This window comes from Neopsephotus bourkii, unplaced genomic scaffold (assembly GCF_033783945.1).
Source record: "Neopsephotus bourkii isolate Nb327-2 ecotype Australia unplaced genomic scaffold, CSIRO-AGI_Nbou_v1 NB_1768, whole genome shotgun sequence".
NCBI classification, from domain to species: domain Eukaryota; kingdom Metazoa; phylum Chordata; class Aves; order Psittaciformes; family Psittacidae; genus Neopsephotus; species Neopsephotus bourkii.
The window spans coordinates 10,638,612-10,659,200 of NW_026902242.1; the positions used below are offsets into that span (position 1 = coordinate 10,638,612).

At 36.3% G+C, this 20,589-nt stretch overlaps 1 protein-coding gene across 7 annotated transcripts in view; it reads left to right on the forward strand.

The window, feature by feature from the left end:
* EVI5 (ecotropic viral integration site 5) overlaps positions 1-20,589 on the forward strand; it is a 77,730-nt gene that overhangs the window by 52,376 nt on the left and 4,765 nt on the right. For all 7 annotated transcript variants that reach the window (XM_061379267.1, XM_061379270.1, XM_061379264.1 and 4 more), the window contains one exon: positions 3,558-3,653. In XM_061379267.1, coding sequence (XP_061235251.1) covers positions 3,558-3,653 — 96 coding nt within the window. The remainder of the gene's footprint in view (positions 1-3,557; positions 3,654-20,589) is intronic.

Sequence of the window (20,589 nt, forward strand, 5' to 3'; positions counted from 1 at the left end):
GGTCCTTTTTTTTTGTTTTACTTCTATTTAGTACCTGTTGTATATTTACTTCCCAGTTTCTGTCACACTTTGATGTCACTTACTACCTAGCTAATTCCCTGTCCCTCTATTTCTTGGTGAATTTTAATTGATGTTACCAAACAAATACTAACACTGATATTAATGACAGTTGCTTCATTACTAAATCAGCCTCAAGAGTTAGAAATTTTATCTATGTAATATGGTTTTATGATTAAAAACACTAGGAAATTATAATCAGTGATAGGTAATGTGCTGTATAATCTAGGGTAGATTGAGAAGCAAATTAGAATTACAGAATTTTTGGTAGAGAGTGTTATGTCTTTATGACAGATACTGCCAGATAGTAGGGAATGCTGTTTCATATTGCTTGTCATGTTAGAAGGAAATGCCATGTTCAAGTTTATCCTGCTGACAATTTTTCTATTTGACAAACTGCCCTCATGAAAAACTAGTGTTGCTAGCACAACTAAATTACATTAAAATTTGCCTTTGATTAACAGAAGTTAAAAGGAGCTAGAAACTAATCTGAACTTAGTAAAAATATGAAATGTGACTGGAAAGTGAAACAATTTTGCCGATCATAGGACTATTTTGTACTTGTATGAAAATAAATATATGTATTGATGAGACAGCTTCTTAGTTTCAAAGAATGTTGGGTGGCTTAAAGATGGTAACCTGACAGGTAAAACTACTTTTTTATAAAATAAATGCTTTGGTTCATTTGAAACATGTAAACTTTCAGCTGTCTACTTATTTATTCTCTAAATCAGATTATTTTGGTAAGAATTAAAAAATATATAAACACTGTAGTGTCTGACCCCTGCATGTTTTGTAGGGTTTGCTACTGTGCCTGTATGAGTGTTTTTAAATAACCACATTAATGGTGTGATCAATTTGGCTTATTTAAAAGCCAAGGTAGAATTTCATATTTGCTCAGAGTTGAACAGCAGCTGTGAAGACAACTCTGCCTCATCCTAAAATTTCCTATGTCATCATTTGAATTTACCTACTGTAGACAGAATTTGTAGCTTATAGAACTTAAATAGCTCATTTACTTAGCTAGAAATACCTGATTTCTATTGCAGCCAGTTAGAAGCATCAGCTTCTGACCTCTAGTGTTCTAGAGGAAGTTATAGCATGACTTTTTACCACGACACTTGCATAAAATGCCTTTGCAGGGTTCCTTTTTCGTGCTAAGTGTGTTTTGGGGGATTTCTGAGCTCTGCAAAATCTATAGTTCTGAAAGGAAAACTGAAACTTACTTGTCCTTCACTAATAATGAGGATATTGCAAGCCATGCTTATGCCTTCCATTCAGCTCCAACTGGCTGGAGCTAGAGTCAGTTCTTCTAAGAGGAAATATATATGTCAAATTATTCTGTGATACCTGCATTAACTTTACAGTGTTATTTATGGAATAAAAAGTAACAAACCCACTTAAATATAATGAAAGAGTGTAACTCCCAATATGGTATACTCTGTATGGTTTACAGTATCAGCTTCCAGCTATTTGTGCAGTGCCAAGCTTAAGCTAGTAAATTATGTTGCTTCTGCTGTTAGCTTATTCTGACTTAACTTGGGAATGCCTGTTTGATGTCCTCTTGTCCTCAGTTTGAATGTAACCTTAGCTATTTATTACACTCTCATTTTAAAAGGGCTGTGACACCTGTCTTGTATTTATGGTAAATCCTTGCTTTACTCTTATTTTTTGATACTATAATGTATGGTTACGTAGTAATCTGGAGTCATAGAACAAGAGGCTTAAATTTAAAGTCAGGGTTTCAAACAAGGACTTAGACATGCATTTATCCTATACATTCTTGCTATCACAAAAGATGAGGTTGTTCTCATTGTCTGGAATCTTAATTTCTGACAGCAATGAAACTTCTCCTATCTACAGATGTAAACAGCATGATTTTTAGTCTCCAGGTTGTGTTCCTTCTATTTTGGTTTCTCCAATGCCGGTAGTCATCGTTGTAAAGAGGTAACAGAGGGGGGCGTTGTGTGTGTTTTACCTGTTTAGGACAGGAACAGTGTCATGATTTAAGCCCAGCCAGCAGCCCAGAACCACGCAGCCACCCGCTCACTCCAATTAGTAATGTTAATTTGTGTGGGTGTGAATTCGAGCCTTGGAAACTAGGCTCAGTATGGAATTATGCATTAAAGGATCTTGTGCCTCTGTGTTGCAGGTTCTGTGAATTAGTATGAATATGACAAAGTTTTAAAGTAATATTGTAATGCATACCTTGCTGCAAGAAAAAAATAGCTTGAAATTAGAGAAATTGCTTTGAGATTGCCAACACTGACAGTGCTCAAGGTTTATCTCTTCATGTAGCAAAGAGTTTGGAAGGTGGTCTGTTGTCCGTCCTCCTTAATGTCCTGGTACATGTTCTGTTGTGGTGCTGATATTTCAGAGGGATGTTTGAAAAGAACCTCTCCATTAAAGCTTTTTGTCTTGTGTTTTGAGGAAAAATCAATACCTTTCATTCTAAAAGGAACTTAAATTCTATTTGCAAATGACTTTGAGCTTGCCTGTTGTTGAAATTAACTGTTTGCTTCTGTAAGTAGAACTTCGGCAAAATGAGCTACAGGTAGAAAAATCAGATATGCCCATTGTATTTGTATTTCTGTAATATATTGGTTGTATATGATTTACACAAAATCCAAGTGTTTTATGTCATCAACTGGAAAAAAAACAGCAACACTGCTCTTAACTTACTAGTAGCAAGCTGCCTGTCTCCTCTATCAAGGATACTTATTTATCTCAGATCTACTGATTTGAGTCAGTCAAATTAGGATTTCCTTTAAAGACAAGCTGAATGCTAGTGTTGCAGACATTCAACTGCAGATGACACCTACTTAGACATCTTGAAACTTAGGAGCTGCATCTGGTTGACAAGTGAGGGAAATCTTGCATTCCTTTTCATCTCTGGCTTTTTTTACTTGCCAGGTTTTCTCTATAACTCTTACAGCATTGGTGCTGGAGGACGTACCCATCTTCACTTATGCTCCCTGGAACTCTTTTAGGAGTGTCTTATATGTTACAACATCTTTAGGGGAGAAGAAAGCTTGTCCTTTGTAGTGTTTCCCAGTGCATGTCCTACTGTGCAATGAAAGAACATGTTTACTTGTCACTTGGAGACAAAGGAAATTCCTTGTTATTAAAAGAAAACTACGGTAGCGAAAATAATGCACAGTAGGATATATTCCATATATTGATAGCATTCTGTAGGAATGCTTTACTAAATTGCTTATGCAACCTCATGTACATTGGATCTGAATTCCACTTGTGAAGCTTCGTTATTCTTCATGCTCTTCCATGAAATCCTGCCTGTACTAAGGTTAGTATTGAGAAGGTCAGCTTGGTCTAAGCTAGAATTCAAGAACCTGCTGTAACTTCAGCCAGATGAAAAATACTGGATAGTTTCTGGGAATAGCTTCTGTTCATGACAAAATATGTAGACAGTTAAAGTAATATTTTTTGATACGCTATTGTTGTTGGGGTTTTTTTTGTTTTTTTTGTTTTTACCAAAACAGAGAGAAGAAGGAAAAATTCAAGGGCAGCTTAATAAATCTGATTCTAACCAGTACATCAGAGAGCTGAAAGATCAGATAGCTGAGCTGCACCATGAGGTAAGTGATAAAATACTACTGTCTCTGATCACTTGCAACTTTTGTCCTATCTTTCATTTGTAGCAGGTTTTGCTTATCTAATAGTTATTACAGCTTCCGTATCTGGTTTTGCCAATGTACATTATGTTAAATGAATACAATAAAACTAACTCATTCATGAATCCTGCCCTGACTCTGGGATGTAAGACAACAAAAAATTGCTTAATTACGTGATTTGACATGAAACAAAACCAGAATTTATGTTCCGTCTTGGGATTTCCTTAATTTCATGAGTTGATTGAATTTCACTGTATAGCATTTGCTGCATCTGGAGCTGTGTGCATGGAAATAAGTCCCTTTATGTCTTTTGATACAACTTTTAAGGCTAATTTACTTAGAAACTAAACTGTGTTTATGCAAGCAGAAGAGTCCATGTGTCAATTTTTTTTTTCAGTTCTTGCTCTTGCGAGGATGAACTTTACGTTGGCATTATACTGAGATTGCTTAAAAAGAAAAAGGATGCTTGCCTAATATCAGTTAACAGATTTTGAAGCTTTAAACTGCCAAAACCTTCAACCTATGAAATTTCTGTCATCAAACTTCCTTGCTCTGATAGTTGTAATAACTTTGTTAGTTAAAAAGATCAGGTGGTCCTGAAACCAAAATGGCTTATGTAACTGCTGTGCTCATTTCAGTTCATCCTGCATTGTGATGAAATGTCTTTACCTAACACTACACTGTGTGCAAAATGCCCAGTCATCTTTGCATTGTAGTCTGCTTCTGTTTCCATATGCCTTTTAATGCACAACTCTGATAGTGTTGCTTAAAACCATAGTAAACTAGAGCAATACAACCTAGTTATTTGTTGTTGCCTTTTTGCTTTTATTAAACATATCCTTTCATTATTTAAGCTTAAGTAGTGTTTTCATAATAGTTTTGGTGGATTCAACCTTTTAGTATCAATCCCTTGGGAGTTATAGTGGAGGATCCTGGACTGTTGTTTGTGCTATAGATTGAGGGTAGTCTCTAGAGCTGTTAGTCCAGCACCTTTACCAATCATTAAGCTCACTTAAGAACAGATTTAAAAACTCAATAACCTAGCTTTTTCCGTTAAAGGACTATAACTAGCTTGCTTTGTTCTTTGTAAGAAAGTTGCTTGTAGAGTTCCCAGAAAGCCAGATATTTTGTATTATGAATAGATAAGGCACTGTGCTGACTTTTTCCTCTGCTCAGAGTAGGCTTAAAAGGTAAAAAAAACCACTGGTTTCAAGAAAAAGTAGAATTACTGTTGGAAAGCTGTGGCATAATTTTCTCTAAACAAGCATTTGTCATATGTCTGGCTGAGCAACTCACTTGTCATGAAGGCATATGATTGTGTCTGTTTTTACTGTGTGTGAGTTAATGTGGACAGGTTGGAACAAAGATGAGGTACCTTAGGTCACAGAACAATGGTAAATCTGATTAATATTACGGATTCCTAAACTGTGAAGTCTAAACAAATCCTTATTAGCATTTCAAGTTGATTGAAAGCAAATAGTAGCTAGAGAGAATATGAATTTGGACAGTAGCAGAGTTGGAGTAATTCCATGGAGATGAGCATTCCTCTTCCTGATGTGTGCTTTGTTGAGGCTCAATTTTAAATTTCCAAACTGGGTAAACACTATAGGAACAAAGCATCTCATTCTAGGATAGATAAAAACGGTAGAAAGAAACTGTATGTAGTAGGCACGTTCTACCTTAGCAGCATTTCTAAATGCTTCCTTACATGGAATTTCCTAGAGCCTGAAAGTCTTCATTTGCTAATAACATTTGTTTATTTTTCCCTACAGTTATTTCCCTACAGCTATTTGTCCAGTTGGTAAACTTGGGAGGGAAATTAGTACTTCATGCACAATCCTTTATTTTGAGCATTACTGGGGGGCTGATTTTAAGATAGTGTAAGGTTAAGTCTGAAATGTATATAGTATTTACAAGTAAGTTTGTGCTAATAAATAATAGTAAAGTCTGGGATTAACATAGCTGCTAAGTAAAGAACTTTGCGGTGGTTCGCGAAACAGGAAAATCTGAATAAAATTGCAATAGGAAGAGTCAAAATGTTTTCCCTCAACTGCTAAATGTCAGGATTAGTCTAAATAGTTAAATATCAATTTATATGATCAACTTTTTTAGATATGCACTGAACTGTCTTCATGTGTAGATCCATTAATGACCATGTTCTTTGGTTTTGGACTAGCTGCTTTTTGATTCTACTTCTGCAAAAGCTAAAAGGACCGTTACAAATTTGCAAATCCATCTTCCTGAAGATAGGGTGATGGTATATGTGACATGCTGACCACAACCTCCCAACTGGTTAACATGTAAAAGGCACTGGTAAAGCAACAGACTTCTTGGTGACTGCATTATTACCATCTAAAATATTGCTATTGTGGAATTTTGGACATAAATTGATGCAAAAGTTATAGTTTAATGTAGGAGTGGGGTGGCTGTGTGTGGAACAAGATTAAGTGTCTTGGCATGGCCATCAATATTGATTCTGCATATTGAAATTTTTTTTCTCTCCAGTAGTACATTTTTACAGAACTTTACATCAGAATTGTTGTAGGTTCTCCATCCAAAGAGCGGAACAAAATAATGAGCAAATCCTATGCTTAATATAAGCAACTGCAGATAAATCCATATTCTGGCCTTCTAATACATGCTATTTCATGTCTTTGGCCAGGAATCTGAATGCATGTGTTCCTGTATAACATGCAGGATGTGCTAGATACTTGAATTCTATCCTGTGATATATCAGATTGTGATGGTACCAAGATGTGGCAACAGCATAATCCATCCTAATCACAGAGTTCCAGTGAAAGGTCTACTGTTCCATCAGTTTTTGCTAGCCGGGTTAGTAGCCAGGGACAGGGCAAACCTAGGACACCAGTAAAGAACACGAGAATGGCAAAGAAGGTCATTGTTACTGTCCAGGATCTAAAACTGAATTCTCTCCACTGTAAGAGGGTGGTGTTGGGGGTGTTACTATGGAATAGGTGCAGTAGGCTGCTGCTGTGACACCTCTGGGCTTTGTGGTGGAGATAAGTTTGAACTTCAGATTTCAGATACTTCTCTCAGTTGTTCCAGTGTGGTAACCTAAATCAGCTGCATATCAGAACTCTGCATATAATTTCATATTATTAATGTTAATTTTTAATGTCCTGTTTATACTTTTCAAAAACTTCCACCCAGTTGCCCTTTGTTGTAATCTGAGTCCATTGAGTAATTTTGTGCTTTTCTGAGCTCAAAATTTTGCTTGCTGTTTAAATATGGTGCAGCTTGCAGCCTAAAGGATAAATTTCAGCTGCTTTTACTATTCTTCTAGGAATAGTAATTGTACAGTCAGTTTTCAAATAATATTATAAGAAGACTTATATTTAGTAAATTCAAGTTTGTGTTCCTGTTATTGGGTAAAACTGCACATACTGGAAATTGATACTATAGTGTCCAAAACTGAAGCAATGAGGTACATTGCTATCAAATATACAAGGTAAATGAAATAGAAAAAAGGTCATAAAATGATAGGGTGTTTTGGAAAAAATTATACTTTTTTTCTTACCTTTCAAATGAGTTAAAATAACTAGAAATAGAATTACTATATTGGATTTTTGGTTTGTTCTTAACAAGATATCTGCCTGATTCCTCTTATACCTAACCAGTGGATTTTGGTAGCATAGTAAGATGAATGGTATATATTGACTACTTCACAGTAGGTCTTTAACTTGTATTTGATTAACACTTCTGGAGCTTTAAAAACATTGTGACAAGTCTTGTGTTGTGGACTTTTCATCTATGCAGGCCGTCTTAGATCTACTCATATGCATCTTTTCCTTTGCACAAACTCGAGTAACCAAGGATGGGTTATAATAAAATAGTGAACATAATTTATATTACTATGTGAAATGTTGGATTCATACTTAAATTCCTCAATGCTGCTGTAACTTCACTCAGCGTTCCCTTACATGCAGGTCAATTATTATTAACTTGCAATTTTAACTTTAGTGTACATACCAGTTGTTTTTACGTTCATTGCCTTGAAAGTTACTTACAAAGATCCTTTAATCTTTTGCACAACCTAGCATTATTTGAAGAACAGCTGGTGCTGAAAGGACACTCAGCAGAGACTACTGTATTTCTAGTTAGCCAGTAGCTGATCCTGTGAAGAGTCAAATTAGTGCTGCACTTCCTCTCCTTGTTTTGGCTGAGTTGCTTTATGGGGCACAAAGTTGTTACATGCTTGTGCCTTATGGCTTTATTGTTGAAGGCTGAAACTAGTGTGAAAACCTGAAATTCTGAAGACTGTCACAAACAGGAAGTCAAAATGTAAACTTCTTTCAGAGCTTTTAATAGGCACTAGACTTAGACATTGTGCTTGCCTTTTCAGAAATTCATATCCCATTGCCATTTTTTCTTTTCATTAATTGAAATCTTTCCACTTAGCATTTCCTTTCTTCCTCCACTTCCCTGCCATTAAGCTCTTTACAGCATTCTTGAATTTTAGCTTAGTAGGTTTTTAACCTACAGGCTTTTTTGTTGTGAAGCCCTGACAGGCTGTTGCCTCTGTCTCCTGTAAATAGGTACATAAACTTTGTTGCCCTGTCTTTGGAGAACAGAAAGAAGGTCTGGTGAGCACTATACTCTGACACTTGACTTTGCAGTTAATGTGCTTTAACTGATGTAACATAAATGGCACGACTACACAGGCTTTGAAATATTTGTACCATGGGATACATGCTCTCAGGCTGCAAAGTAAGTGCTAGTACCTCAGGAAAGTTTTCTTTGATTAGACACTGAAATGTCAAGTGAAAGCAACTTTTGTGAAACATTACTATTCAAGAAAGTATCCCACTTCAGTAGGTAGTACTGAAGCAAAGCAGTTACTGTATGTAGCAGGTTTGGACTGTTACAAGTTTCAGTTAAGTAAAGTTGAAGGTTTAAGAAAAACTAGGATAAATCTTGAACTAGTTGTTACTTATTGCAGCATAAATCACATACTAGAGAAAAAAAAAAGAAAAAAAGAGGAGGTTCTTTGTAGTTTGTTGCACCCTACTTTGAATTCAAAACTGAATGGAATTAAATGATTTATAAACTGCTCAAGTTCTGCATTTCATGCACTACCCCTCTGTACACAGTCACTTTATATATATATATTACACAGCAGCTGTCTCTGCTTCCTGTTGGATGTTGCAAGGCTTGTATGTGTTACCTAGATTACAGGAGTGGCACAAAAGATTAGAATTGACGTGCTTACCCACAAGTTACGCTGGCAGACCACAAGACACCTTTGGAGACAAAAGCAAGTGGTTTCCAGTCTTACAGACTTTGTGATTTAGTACTGAAGTGTTTAAGTTTAAATTGTATTTCATGTGAAACTCTGTAAAGTTGGTCATACTGTTCGCCGAGTTTTGTCTCTTGGAATGCTTTAATGAGTTTGTTTTGTGGTTAGATTTTGGTTTCTTATTTATACAAATGTAGGTTTGTTTTAATCTTCTGACAATTTTCATATTAAAAACTGAATTGCACCTGATACCTGTGCAAGGCCTCAAAACCAAGCAGCCTGTTCAATTTGTGATTGTGGAGCATTATTCCATGAGGCTATGATTTTGCTCTGTATTGGCCACCTGCATTAGGGGACAGCTTTATGAAAGGGAGCAGCAATGTACAGAAACATAGTGCTTTCTTCACTTAGCATGCACTTTTTCCTTAGAAAGCAGGAATGCAGATGTTGAAGGCAACTTTTTAAAATCCATTTTTAACCTTTTCCAGTACTCAAGGGATCCAGTAATTGTGGAGTTTTTTTAAACTCGGAAGCGGTTGAAGAATACTTAGAGCTTAGTGATGCCTTTTGTTTTAGGTTTTTTGGGTTTTATGATGTAATATTCTTTATAATGCTAGCAGAGACAGAATACAGCACTAGTTTTCTCCTAGCTTTTCCTCTGTAGTGAGCAGCCTTCCAGTATCTGGAGGGGGCCTATAAGGGTGCTAGGGATGGACTCTTCATTAGGGACTGTGGTGATAGGACAAGGGGTGACAAGTTAAAACTTAAACAGGGGAAGTTTAGATTGGATATAAGGAGGAAGTTCTTTACTGTGAGGGTGGTGAGGCACTGGAATGGGTTGTGCAAGGAAGTTGTGAATGCTCCATCCCTGTTGGTGTTCAAGACCAGGTTGGGCAGAGCCTTGGGTGAGATGGTTTAGTGTGAGGTTTCCCTGTCCATGGCAGGGGTGTTGGAACTAGATGATCTTAAGGTCCTTTCCAACCCTAACTATTCTGTGATTCTCTATACTCTTAAATAATTGCTTGAAATATTTTGAGGGAAAGCAAGGATGAGATTGTTTTCTAATATACAAATCTCATGCATGTTTGTTTGGTATTTGAATGAAAAACAAAATCCTGATGTTGACATGGCACACTGTTACAACACTCAGAAAGCCTTCTGCAAACTGCCCATGTTAACAGAGTCTCAGCACTGCTGATGAAAAGATGATGACAGGTGACTGAAGCATTATTGTTATTCCACAGAAATAATTTTCTGAGGCTTTAAAAAGGCTTTATAATAGAACATTTAATTAAAAGCCTGGTGGGTATTTTTGCATTATGACAGTGAAAAAAAGGGGGGATTTCTTGAAGTCTTTCCCATTTTCGGTGTCTGAAAACTTGATGGCTCTTCAAAGAAGCAGTGACCACTAGTCTACAATTCATCACACATACATATAGTTTATCTAGGAATGGATCTGATATTATGTTTTAAAAACCTAATGCAGTCAGTAAGATTCTGATACAGGTGCTATCTCATGGTCTGATCTTGCTCCTGGTGAGCTAACATTGTAAGATTGGCTTAATGAAAAGAGATATAAAAGTTGGAGATTAAATACTATGCTTTTAAAGGCTTTTGCTTGTGTAAATAAGATTTAAGACACTTTAAGTAACTACTTTGAGGATAAATAATGCATAAGCTGTGACCAAAGGAGTAATTGGTAATATGGCTGAGTTTTGCAACTTGGGTTAGCTTTCTAGGCTTTCACTACTGAAACTAAATGGAGAAAGGAAAGTAAACTGTAGCCATCAGTGTGAAGGATTAAAAAACCCGCAAAGCCCACCTATATAGGCCACACCATACAACACCTAAATGAAATTCAGTGCACTATAGTACATTGTACTTATAGTACAGGAGGAAGGTTTAAATCATGTTAACTGTTCCTTCAGTCTTACCTACCATACAAGTGTATGATATTTAAGCTGTGTTTAAAAGCTGCCAAATTATTTCCTCCTTGGTTTTTTTTTTAATTATTAGCTAGTAATCTGAAATCAGTGTGGACCAGTGAGAGGTCCTGGTCTCCAGCGCAGTTTGGTCCAGGTTGTTCTCTGAGGAGATGAGAGAATGTGTTTACGAACAGCTGACTGGTGAGTCATGCATTGCCATAGATGAGCACAAAATTATGGTGCTACTTGTGACCCACTGGTGTTGCACAAGATGGGTTGGTAGCTTCTAGCAGCATTCCTAGCTCCTGATTTCTCTCGCAATAGTAGTATCTGGGCTTGATGATGGGATACCAGCAGGAAGCATAATTCCTTTTCTCTTCCCTTGAGTCAGATTCAGTGCTTACCAAATCAAACATTCTCTTACTGAAGCACCACTAGACTACATTCAGAAGCAGGGTAAATAACTTTGAGCTTCATCCTGCTGGAGTTGGACTGCTGGCGGCAAGCTACTTGTTTTGGATGTGCCTATACTCTGTTGCAGTCATGACTGTAGTGTGGGCATATTTTTAAGTAACTTAAAGCTATGAATTATTTGTATGTAGCTTTGCATGGTGGAGACAGAAGGATTAGCTGGGGAGCTCAATTTTAGTTGAAGTTCAACCTAATAGAATGTTTTTTAAAGTTCTTCTCTGAAGATGTATTTATAGGGTAATAGAAGTGCATCAGATCCCATGGGCAAATGAGAATGAGAGATCAGATTTATCAGCATTTAGAATCCTTTGATCAGAGCTAAGGAGAGAAGAGCAAGTCCAAAAAGTCTTAATACTCTTTTGGTAAAATTTATAATTGGATATAGTGCTCTTTCACTCAGTCTTTTGCTAACTTATTTTCCCCCCTTTTTTCTGGTTGGAATATACTATTTGCTTTCCATGTAGTACAGGCAGATATATATTTGTCTCTTGTCAAGTGTAATTTTACTCACTTGCTTTTATAAAACCAGCTAAGCTTTGTGGGAGTTATTTCAGTCAATTTTTACATGGTTTTCACTTCACTGTTCTCACTAAAACTTGTTTGTTAAAAGTACTGTAGTTAATACTTGCAAAGCACTTCTTTCCATAGTGACTAGAATCCCATTAACACCTAATAGTTTGTTTCACTAGACAAATGCTTGCAAAATATGTGGCTTTCTATAAATGTTTTCTTACTTGATAAGAAATGTTGTCCCTCAAAGGAAATATGTTAGCCCTCAGATTTACAAAGCAAGCATTTCAAGTTGTGGTGGAAGTTTATAGCACAATAAATCATGTGCTTTTCTTTTACCATATCTTGCAAGCACAGTTGGACAAGAGACCTTCAGATTTTCCCTCCCCACAAGTAAAGTTCTTGCAAGGCTGCTGGGCAGCTAAAAATGTAGTTGCTTTACTAGCATGTGTCAAAGTTGCAGAGCCTCTGTGCTGCCAGAGTCTGATTTAAGTGGTTGTGGTCAGTCTGAGGAACCTGTGATATGATAAGATAGCATTTGTGAGGTCATGTGGTTTGCAAACACCCAATCTCATTTAGCAGCTTTGTCTGCATAGGATAGTGAAATATATACTTTATGCTTTAGAAAAGTGAACTGCTTTATTCCTTTAACTCTGCTTGTAATTGAGAGTCAGAGTTGTTATACTGGCTTGATAATACCAAGATTGTTACAGATGTGTAAGACTGAATAGATTGGGAGTCTTAATTCTCCAGTAATTTTCTCCAGTTTATTTACCCTGCCCTTAATAAAACAACTAGCTTTGGAAACTGTCTGGCTTAACTAAGCTGTTAATGCAGGCAGAAGTGTTATTGCACAGTGGAATCCCTGTATATTTTATGAACATCAGTTGTTTAATTCAGTTAATTTTGAATGGGAATTCATATTGTAATGAACACAGACGTGTTATTAACTTGCTCAAAAAGGTAGGATTGATTCCATAATGATGGTATTCTGTTCCACAGACCTTTGGTTAAAACCTCCATCTTTGTATCAGGTAAGGTCAATTCCTCTCCCTTCCCCCAGTAACACCACCATTAACAAAATATCTTCCATTTGTCAATGGAGTGAAGGAAACCTCTAAATGTGAACAGTGTAACCAGGATATTGATGCAGTCAGCCCTTAAACGGAGGTATGACTTTGTTCACATCGATGAGGGCGAAAGTTTTCGGTATAAAGTTTAACTGTTTCACTGCCACTACTGACAGATTAGATTCCGTGATGAAATACATGAAAATTGGTGATTGTTCTCTTTGCAAACATTTTCCCCTTTTTTTCTGACTCTGTCCTACTGTGTCAAAGCCCTAGACTTGTCTTGCTGCACAACATAGTAGTCCCTGATTGCAGCATTAGAGATTAACGTAGCTAGCTATACTTAAAGTACCTGTTCGGAGTTTGTCTGGATTGTCAAAGCAAGAGAAGTGATTGTAGATAAAGTTATTTCATGATCATAGCAATAATGCTTATCTCTTGACTGTTGAAGCTGCGTGACCCATCCGCTGTAGTAGATATGTCAGGGTCTCTCCTGTGTCTCTGCCTGTAAATCAAGTTTTGGGATTGAAGATTGGAGAAATTGAGGTTCTATTGGTTTGAATTTATCTGAGTAGATGTTCCTTAAAAAAATAAATAAATAAAATTATGTTAGCAGCCATACATAAGTGCCATCTGTGAAACAAACTTAGGAGAGGAATGCTATGTATTAGCTTATAATATGTCTCTGTAAATTCATCTGAATGTAAGTCGGGCAAACAGTGGAAATGTGGTGGAAACCTCTCCTGAAGTCTTTTTATAAGTCTCAGAATGGCAACCAGCGCTGATGGAAGTAATTTCTGCAGTCGGAGGCAAAACTAAATGTTACTTAGTCCATTTAAAAATGCTGAGTTGAGCTCCTGCTTTAAAAGGACAGAGTAAAAGTGCAAAATGATCATTTCCTGTAACTGTTGCCTAGAATGTGTACATTTTCAGTCTCTATATCAGCCAGTACATTCTAGTTAATGCTTGAGGTTTCAGTAACTTTTTGTATTTGTAAATGCGTGCTCTAGGGAGAAGGAGCATTGAGATTTAGGTAGTTCCTTGAATATAATAATTGCATTATATTCAGTGTGATCATGCTGCTGTTTTAACATATTTTTGATACCATGTCCTCACTCCAAATAAACACTTTCATTAGAACTTCTTGTAGGAAGAGTTGCTGGGAACTTGCCTTCTATTTACCAAGTAGGTATTTATAGGAACTTCCCAGGGCTAACTCAGCTTAGAACTTTTTTTGGAATTGCATGCAGTCTCACAGCAAAAAAAATGTCAGATCTTAGAAAAATTCCCTCAGTATATAAAATCTGGCTTATGGCTACCAAAGACTGATTTCTTTTGAAAAAAGCTTGAAAGTTGGGTACTTCCTTAGCACTGTTGCTATTTCAATTGCATATTTGATACAGAGCTTCAAAGTTTAATTTGATTACACAGCACTAGATCAAAACCAGATTCTTCAGCCTTATATGCAGTGATCAAAAAGTCATGACCTCCCATTGATCTCTTTATTGGTTTCCTGTTCTGATTCACTGGAAACCTTCTGGTCTGAGCACTTGTTGCTAGTTTTAATCTTTGTCACGTTTACAATACAGCAGACACGTCTATGGTAAAACTGATACGCAACATGCATTTAACATCATGTTTCCTTTTGGCTCAAGTGCTTTTTAACTGATAATGTTGAAAAGACACTTTTTATAAAAACTTAAGTCAGGAACTGTAAGAGTACATTCAGAGCAATATGAAATAAATAGCAGGACAACAGGAGATGGGCTTTCTTTTACCGCATTACAACTATTTCCTAGATTTGACTTAAACTTTCTGACATCCACAGGGATTTTGTAAAGCATTTTATACTACTATGAGACTGAATATAACTTAAAGAAGCTGGCAGTTAAAAAGAGAGACCAAATATTTAAGTGCTATTAAATAGCCCAGAAGCCTGAGATGACTCAGTTTGGAAATTTCTTGCAGCTCTTTGCTTTTCACTTATGACACATGCTGCAATAGTTCAAACTCTGTCTAGTGATATGCTCAGTGAAGTTCATTTGAGATAAATATTACAGGTTGTATACCAGTTCTATTCCGCTGGGTCATTCTTTTAAAAGTATGAGTTTCAAAAACAAAGTAATTATTCCCTTAAACAGTAGTTGATCACAAACATGAGCTTGGATTCCAAAGAGTTAATGATGCATGGGGCAGATTCATCTAATGTTGTAGTACCTCATGACTCTTGCTTTCAGTCCTGATATAGATGACAAAAGAAATCTAAAAATCTCAGTCCAGAGACTCTTGAGGTTTTTATCTTTAAAGTACAGCAACCATTTTGGTACAACCGAAAAAAAGCAGTCTAGGTCTGTTCACACATATAGTATTATCATTCACTGCTGTTCTTCTTTGAGCCCACAAAAGGCCTATCAGACCTGGAGTTTAATACTTGCTCTGACTTCTGATCATGTTCTGCTGTTGCCTGTTGACTTAAATTTGGGGTTCAGTTTCAAGGTGCTTTGCTGCATTTGCTGTAACAAGTGTATAAGTCAGACTGCAACTATATCAGATCGAATTCAATTTATGAACTCCAGAAAGAGTTGTGCTGTTTTGAGATAGTGCAGATCAAGAAGTTCAGACACGTAGGAGTGCAACTTGGCTCTTCCTATGGGGATCCTACAGGGATTGGCTAACAACTTCATTTCAAAGTTCATTGCCAGACTCCCTAAAAATCAGCATTTTGTTTATCTGACTGAAACTTCTGCTGAATGAAAATTTTTAGATAAGGAAATTAATTTCCACATTTAAAGGGTATCAAAGACAAAACTATGTCTTAAAATAAGTAAGCCTCCATGGCAAATGAAACGTGTAATACAGATTTATTAACTACTAACCAAAGGAAGCAATTTTGCAAACAGCTTTTGAAATGCTCTCACTGTGTGTTATTTGTAAGCACAATCAAGACATTTCCTGCTTTCTGAAGTCACAATACATAATGCACTGGATGGTTTTTTAGAGAGCAGTTTGTTTGCTCTATTTTGCTTAACTAGTCTGATATGTTAAATGAGACTCTGATTAGAATCTTGAGTGCTGCTTTACGAACATCGCTTCTGGGGGTGGAGGAGAAACAAAAGCCAAGACAAATCATAAGGCTATGTAATGGTGACCCCAATCTACTCAACCCCAAATTTATGTCCATCCTCCACCCCGAACACTTCAGGCTAACTTCACTATTTGTAGTTTAAGTGAACTACAAGGAGGGAAAGTATTTTTATCCTCATTAGTATTGTAGTAAAACTTCCCTGAAATATTTTTTCCTGAGTTTTTGAATGCACTTTTAAATGTATTCGCTTTCTTCCTTATGTCTCTGACAACCCACTTTATTTCAACAAAATCTAGCTAATTTGCTGGGATTTTCTGAATTTTGACATGACATTGAATCTTGCAGAAAGCAGCAGTAAAGACAGCAGCATAGTAAAACTTCCTATTTGAGAATATTATTGTCTATTGTATCAATTACAAAATTAGATCTTAAGCTGACTTTTTTAGGAAATCTGAGAAGATTCAAAGTTGTCCTGGAAGAATTTTAATAATTTAAATTTAAAAACAAACAAACAAAGACAACCCTGTGAAACTTACAAATGAGATGTAACCTATTTTCTGAATTTCTCTGCTGAGGATATCTCTGACTGTTGCAGATCTTTTCCATATCTGCTTCACAAGGAAAGGAAAGATGCTCATTGTAATCCCCCCCCCTTTTTTTTTCTTTTTACATATTCCTTACATGTCTTTTGAGGTCTACAAAATTTATCCTAATTCAGATTTTAAATCTCTAGAGGTATATATGGCATTGGAGAATACAAATGGTTTTGGTAAGAGATAGGGGGTGGCCATCTCTGCAGCTTTTCAGAGAAGGGAAGCCCATACTGTTCCTCTCAGCTATCATCTTTCCAACAGGGAGTCCATGATATTTGGGCCTCCTCCTCTGGAGGGACAACAGTGATCAGGTAACAAAAGCAAGTGGGGCAAAGAAGAGTTCCTGGGTTCAGTGTCTGGTTGGTTTGGGCTTCTTGAATAATCAGCTCCAAGAATGACCCTTGTCTGGCATTGCTCATGGCTGTTATTTACAAAGTAATCCTAATTATGCCTGCATTTATAGCTATGGCTTTAGAAAAAAACACCCTTAATGTTCACTGGAATGAAACAGGAAATTGACTGACACTGAAATAAAAGCTGCAACTTTGAGCTTTGTTTAATACAATTATAACACGTTTCTAATTTCACAGACCTTTTCCAAATTTCTTGTTAAATTTGCTAGAGAATGCTTCACTGTTTCTAAACAAAAAATGTTGCCATATGCACTGTGTCTTGCTGACATTTTACACATAATCTTGAGAGCTATACAAGTCATCAGGAAGCTCTCAAAAGACTATCCTCTGTCTTTTGCATATGATCCTCACGTTTGGGTAAAATCTCTTATTCTTGAGGAAAATTAAGAATGTCTTTAATGTTGGGTTTTGGGTTAAACTTTGATGCAGAATATATGAAACCATACTTAGGCTTTTTTTAAACCTCAGACTTTTCAGAGATCAATAAGCAATGGCTCTGATATAGTTCTGTCACAATGCATGTGTAGCAGTCCCTTTCATATACAGAAGCTAATTCTGCTGGAGAACTTGAGAAACCCCATTTGCATTGTAACTCTAGAGCCATTAAACTTGTTAAGAATTATGTTAGATGATGGATTGCTAATATTAGTTTCTGCAACTGTTCATTTAGCTCATGATGTCTCCATTTGTGCAGTGTTCATGTTGCGATGGTTTCAGTATGAATGTGGCTCACTGTTGAAGTACAATTGTATATTTAAAAATGGGCTTCAGAAAGCTTAAGACATACAAGGAGTCACTTATATTCATGAAAGTGGAAAAAGTAGTATGAAAAGGCCTGCAACCTTAACCTTCATTCTTTTTGTGTGCATGTGCAGAAATGCTTCTGGATGTAATATTTGATAATATAATATATGACTTACTAGACATATTTGCTTGGCCTGATACATTGTCTTCCAGATGACAGTGTGTTTTCTATTAATTCAGTCTGAGATGCTGCAATTGCTTTTTCTGAGATAAGCATTTTTGCAAAAGAAATTACTGAGAGCTTTATTTTAAAGAAGTGATGTTGTATTAATATATGCCTTAAACTAGAGTGATCTCGTCACAATGGAGAGGGTCAGTAGTAAGTAGGAATCAGCTGTGGATGCTGTGGAATTTTTAAGAACTTCAAATAGACTGGTTTTATTCATATTAAATGTGATTATAATTTAGTAGATCATAAATGATATTTTTAACTGGTTTGTAATTATATGAATTACAAGACAGATATTTGAAAAAGCTTATGACTTGTTTCTCTTCAGCTAAATGTGGCTGAATCATACTTTCAGCAACCTTCTGGTTTTCTTTTGAATCGTGTATGGTTTTCAAGCAGGGAATCTTACTAAAACTTCCTACTGTTACTAAAGTAGAGACAGAGGGACCTCTGATTTTTTTAGATTTCTCTAAAAGAAGCACTGGGAATTCACCATCTTTATTCTTTAAATAAAAAATTAACATCCTGCCTTCTGCCAAAACCAATTTCATTCACCCAAGGCAGTGTTCATACTTGTATGCTATTTTGATCTCACTTGTGTATTGCTTGCTTATCCTAGTGTCAGTAAGTTGAATATTTATTGGTAGCTTTGTTAAAACTCTTGTTTACTACTTCAGAATTGAGTAAACTTCAAGAATTAGTCAGTGAAGCCTTTTGGAGAGATCAAAAAGTAACAGTTTGACTTCTTTGCACCACTGAATTCCTTGCTTAAAAAAAATAAATAAATCACAGGTTACAACATAAAAATGTCTCCCAGAGCTTCAGCAGAAGTCTCTTTAATAAAGTCTCAGTTGGAAATATGACTCATGTTCTCTAGTTAAAAAACCAAGGGGCTTAGAAATGTAACTTGCTGGCAACTGATTAGCATGCTTCAAAAGCTGCTGTATGATTTTAAAATGGAAGAACTTGTGAATTGTACTAAAACTGCTAAATTTCTCTTTACTGTTTTTCCTTCACGCCTGGCTTGATGAGGCAGTCAGCATCAGGTAAGAAAGTTTATTCTGAGGTTCAACGATCTGACTGTTAGCCATTTTTCAGCTCTTCTGAATTTGTGAAAGTACACTGTTAACCTTTTAAGAGTATATAAAATTAAAATCTTTTCATATGCTGACCAGTAGGACAGATAGTTTGTCTTTAAAATGCTGAATTCTTTAGATACAAGAAGGTACATAAATTCAAACGTTATTATTGTTAAGATTCTGTTCTTGACTCAGGTTGCTTTTGAATTGGTAATGATAACAAACATTTTGGTCAAATAATGTTATCCTTTTAAAGACCACATGCTGTAGTGAAAACTGGGTTGAAGCTGCAGTCATATAGACAATATGACCTGAATTTGAGAATTAAAAGCAAAACATGTGGGTTTACCAGACCTAGCTTTTTTTACAGATGTGACCAGATTTGCGATTCTTGCAAAACCAAAGAGGTAAAAACAGCCAGGGTTCATTTGAATGTCACTTGGTGGGGTGTCATTGCTTAGAATGCAGCAGCAGTGAAAACAGACAAGACAATGTTGGACTTCAATAGGAAGTGTATTAGAAACAAAAGAAAATGTTTTGTAGTGCTAGTACAAAACCTTGGATGTAGAGAGTGTAAAAAAGGTCTGTAGGGAAGTTAAAGGGCAACTAAAATGATCAGTCATCTTGAGTTACTGCCTGCTCATGACACTAGAAAGGCTTAGGAATCATCTGTTTTAGAGAGCAGGCTGAAGGAGGCATTATGACATAAGTTAAAGAATCGTGACTGCAGAACTGCATTTCGGTGCTTGTTCCTGCACTACTAGAATTTCAGGCAATTCCTGAAACAGGGAGATTAGTTTAAAACAAATAAAGGAATTTCTGGAACTTACTGTCACAGGAAGCTGTAGAGGTAGAAAGTAAATAAAAAAATTAAATCAGTCATGGACAACTGGTCTATAAATGGATGCTGAAGCACCTAGGAAGAAATAGATTCTCATGTCTGCTACAACAGTTTCTGGACAAGTGCGGGGCAGCTTGGCTGTATGCAGGGAATGGATTGCAAAAAGTGGTCATATTCACATGCTTTCCCTTAAAACCACATGAAAGTCTTGTTGTCACTGTCGGAAGCAGAACATTAGGCTGATGGACCACTCCTCTGAGCCGGTAGAACACATATGTTCCCATCTTTAAAAAAGATACTGCTTTTTCTATTAGAAATGCAGAGGCTCACTTGCTAGGCTGTAAGTTATGTAGAGTACAAAGTTTTCATTTTAAGAAACCTCTGTTTTTAGATCCTTAAGCTGGTATAAGTCACTGGTATCTAATTGCTTTGGAGCACATGCTGTCTAGAAGTAGTTCCAAATGCTTTGAGAAGCCTTACAAAGCCTTTCTGCTGCAACAGAAATTGCAGATTATCAGGCTCTTTCAGAAATGCTCCTGAGCAAATACTAGATTGACGTGCTCCTTAAGTATCTTCAACACTGAAACTACACAAAACTGAAAATAGTGTACAGCTGACCCCAGTCCATTCTGTTGGATAGTTTTAATTTCTTGGAGATCAGCTGCTTACATCAATATTAATGT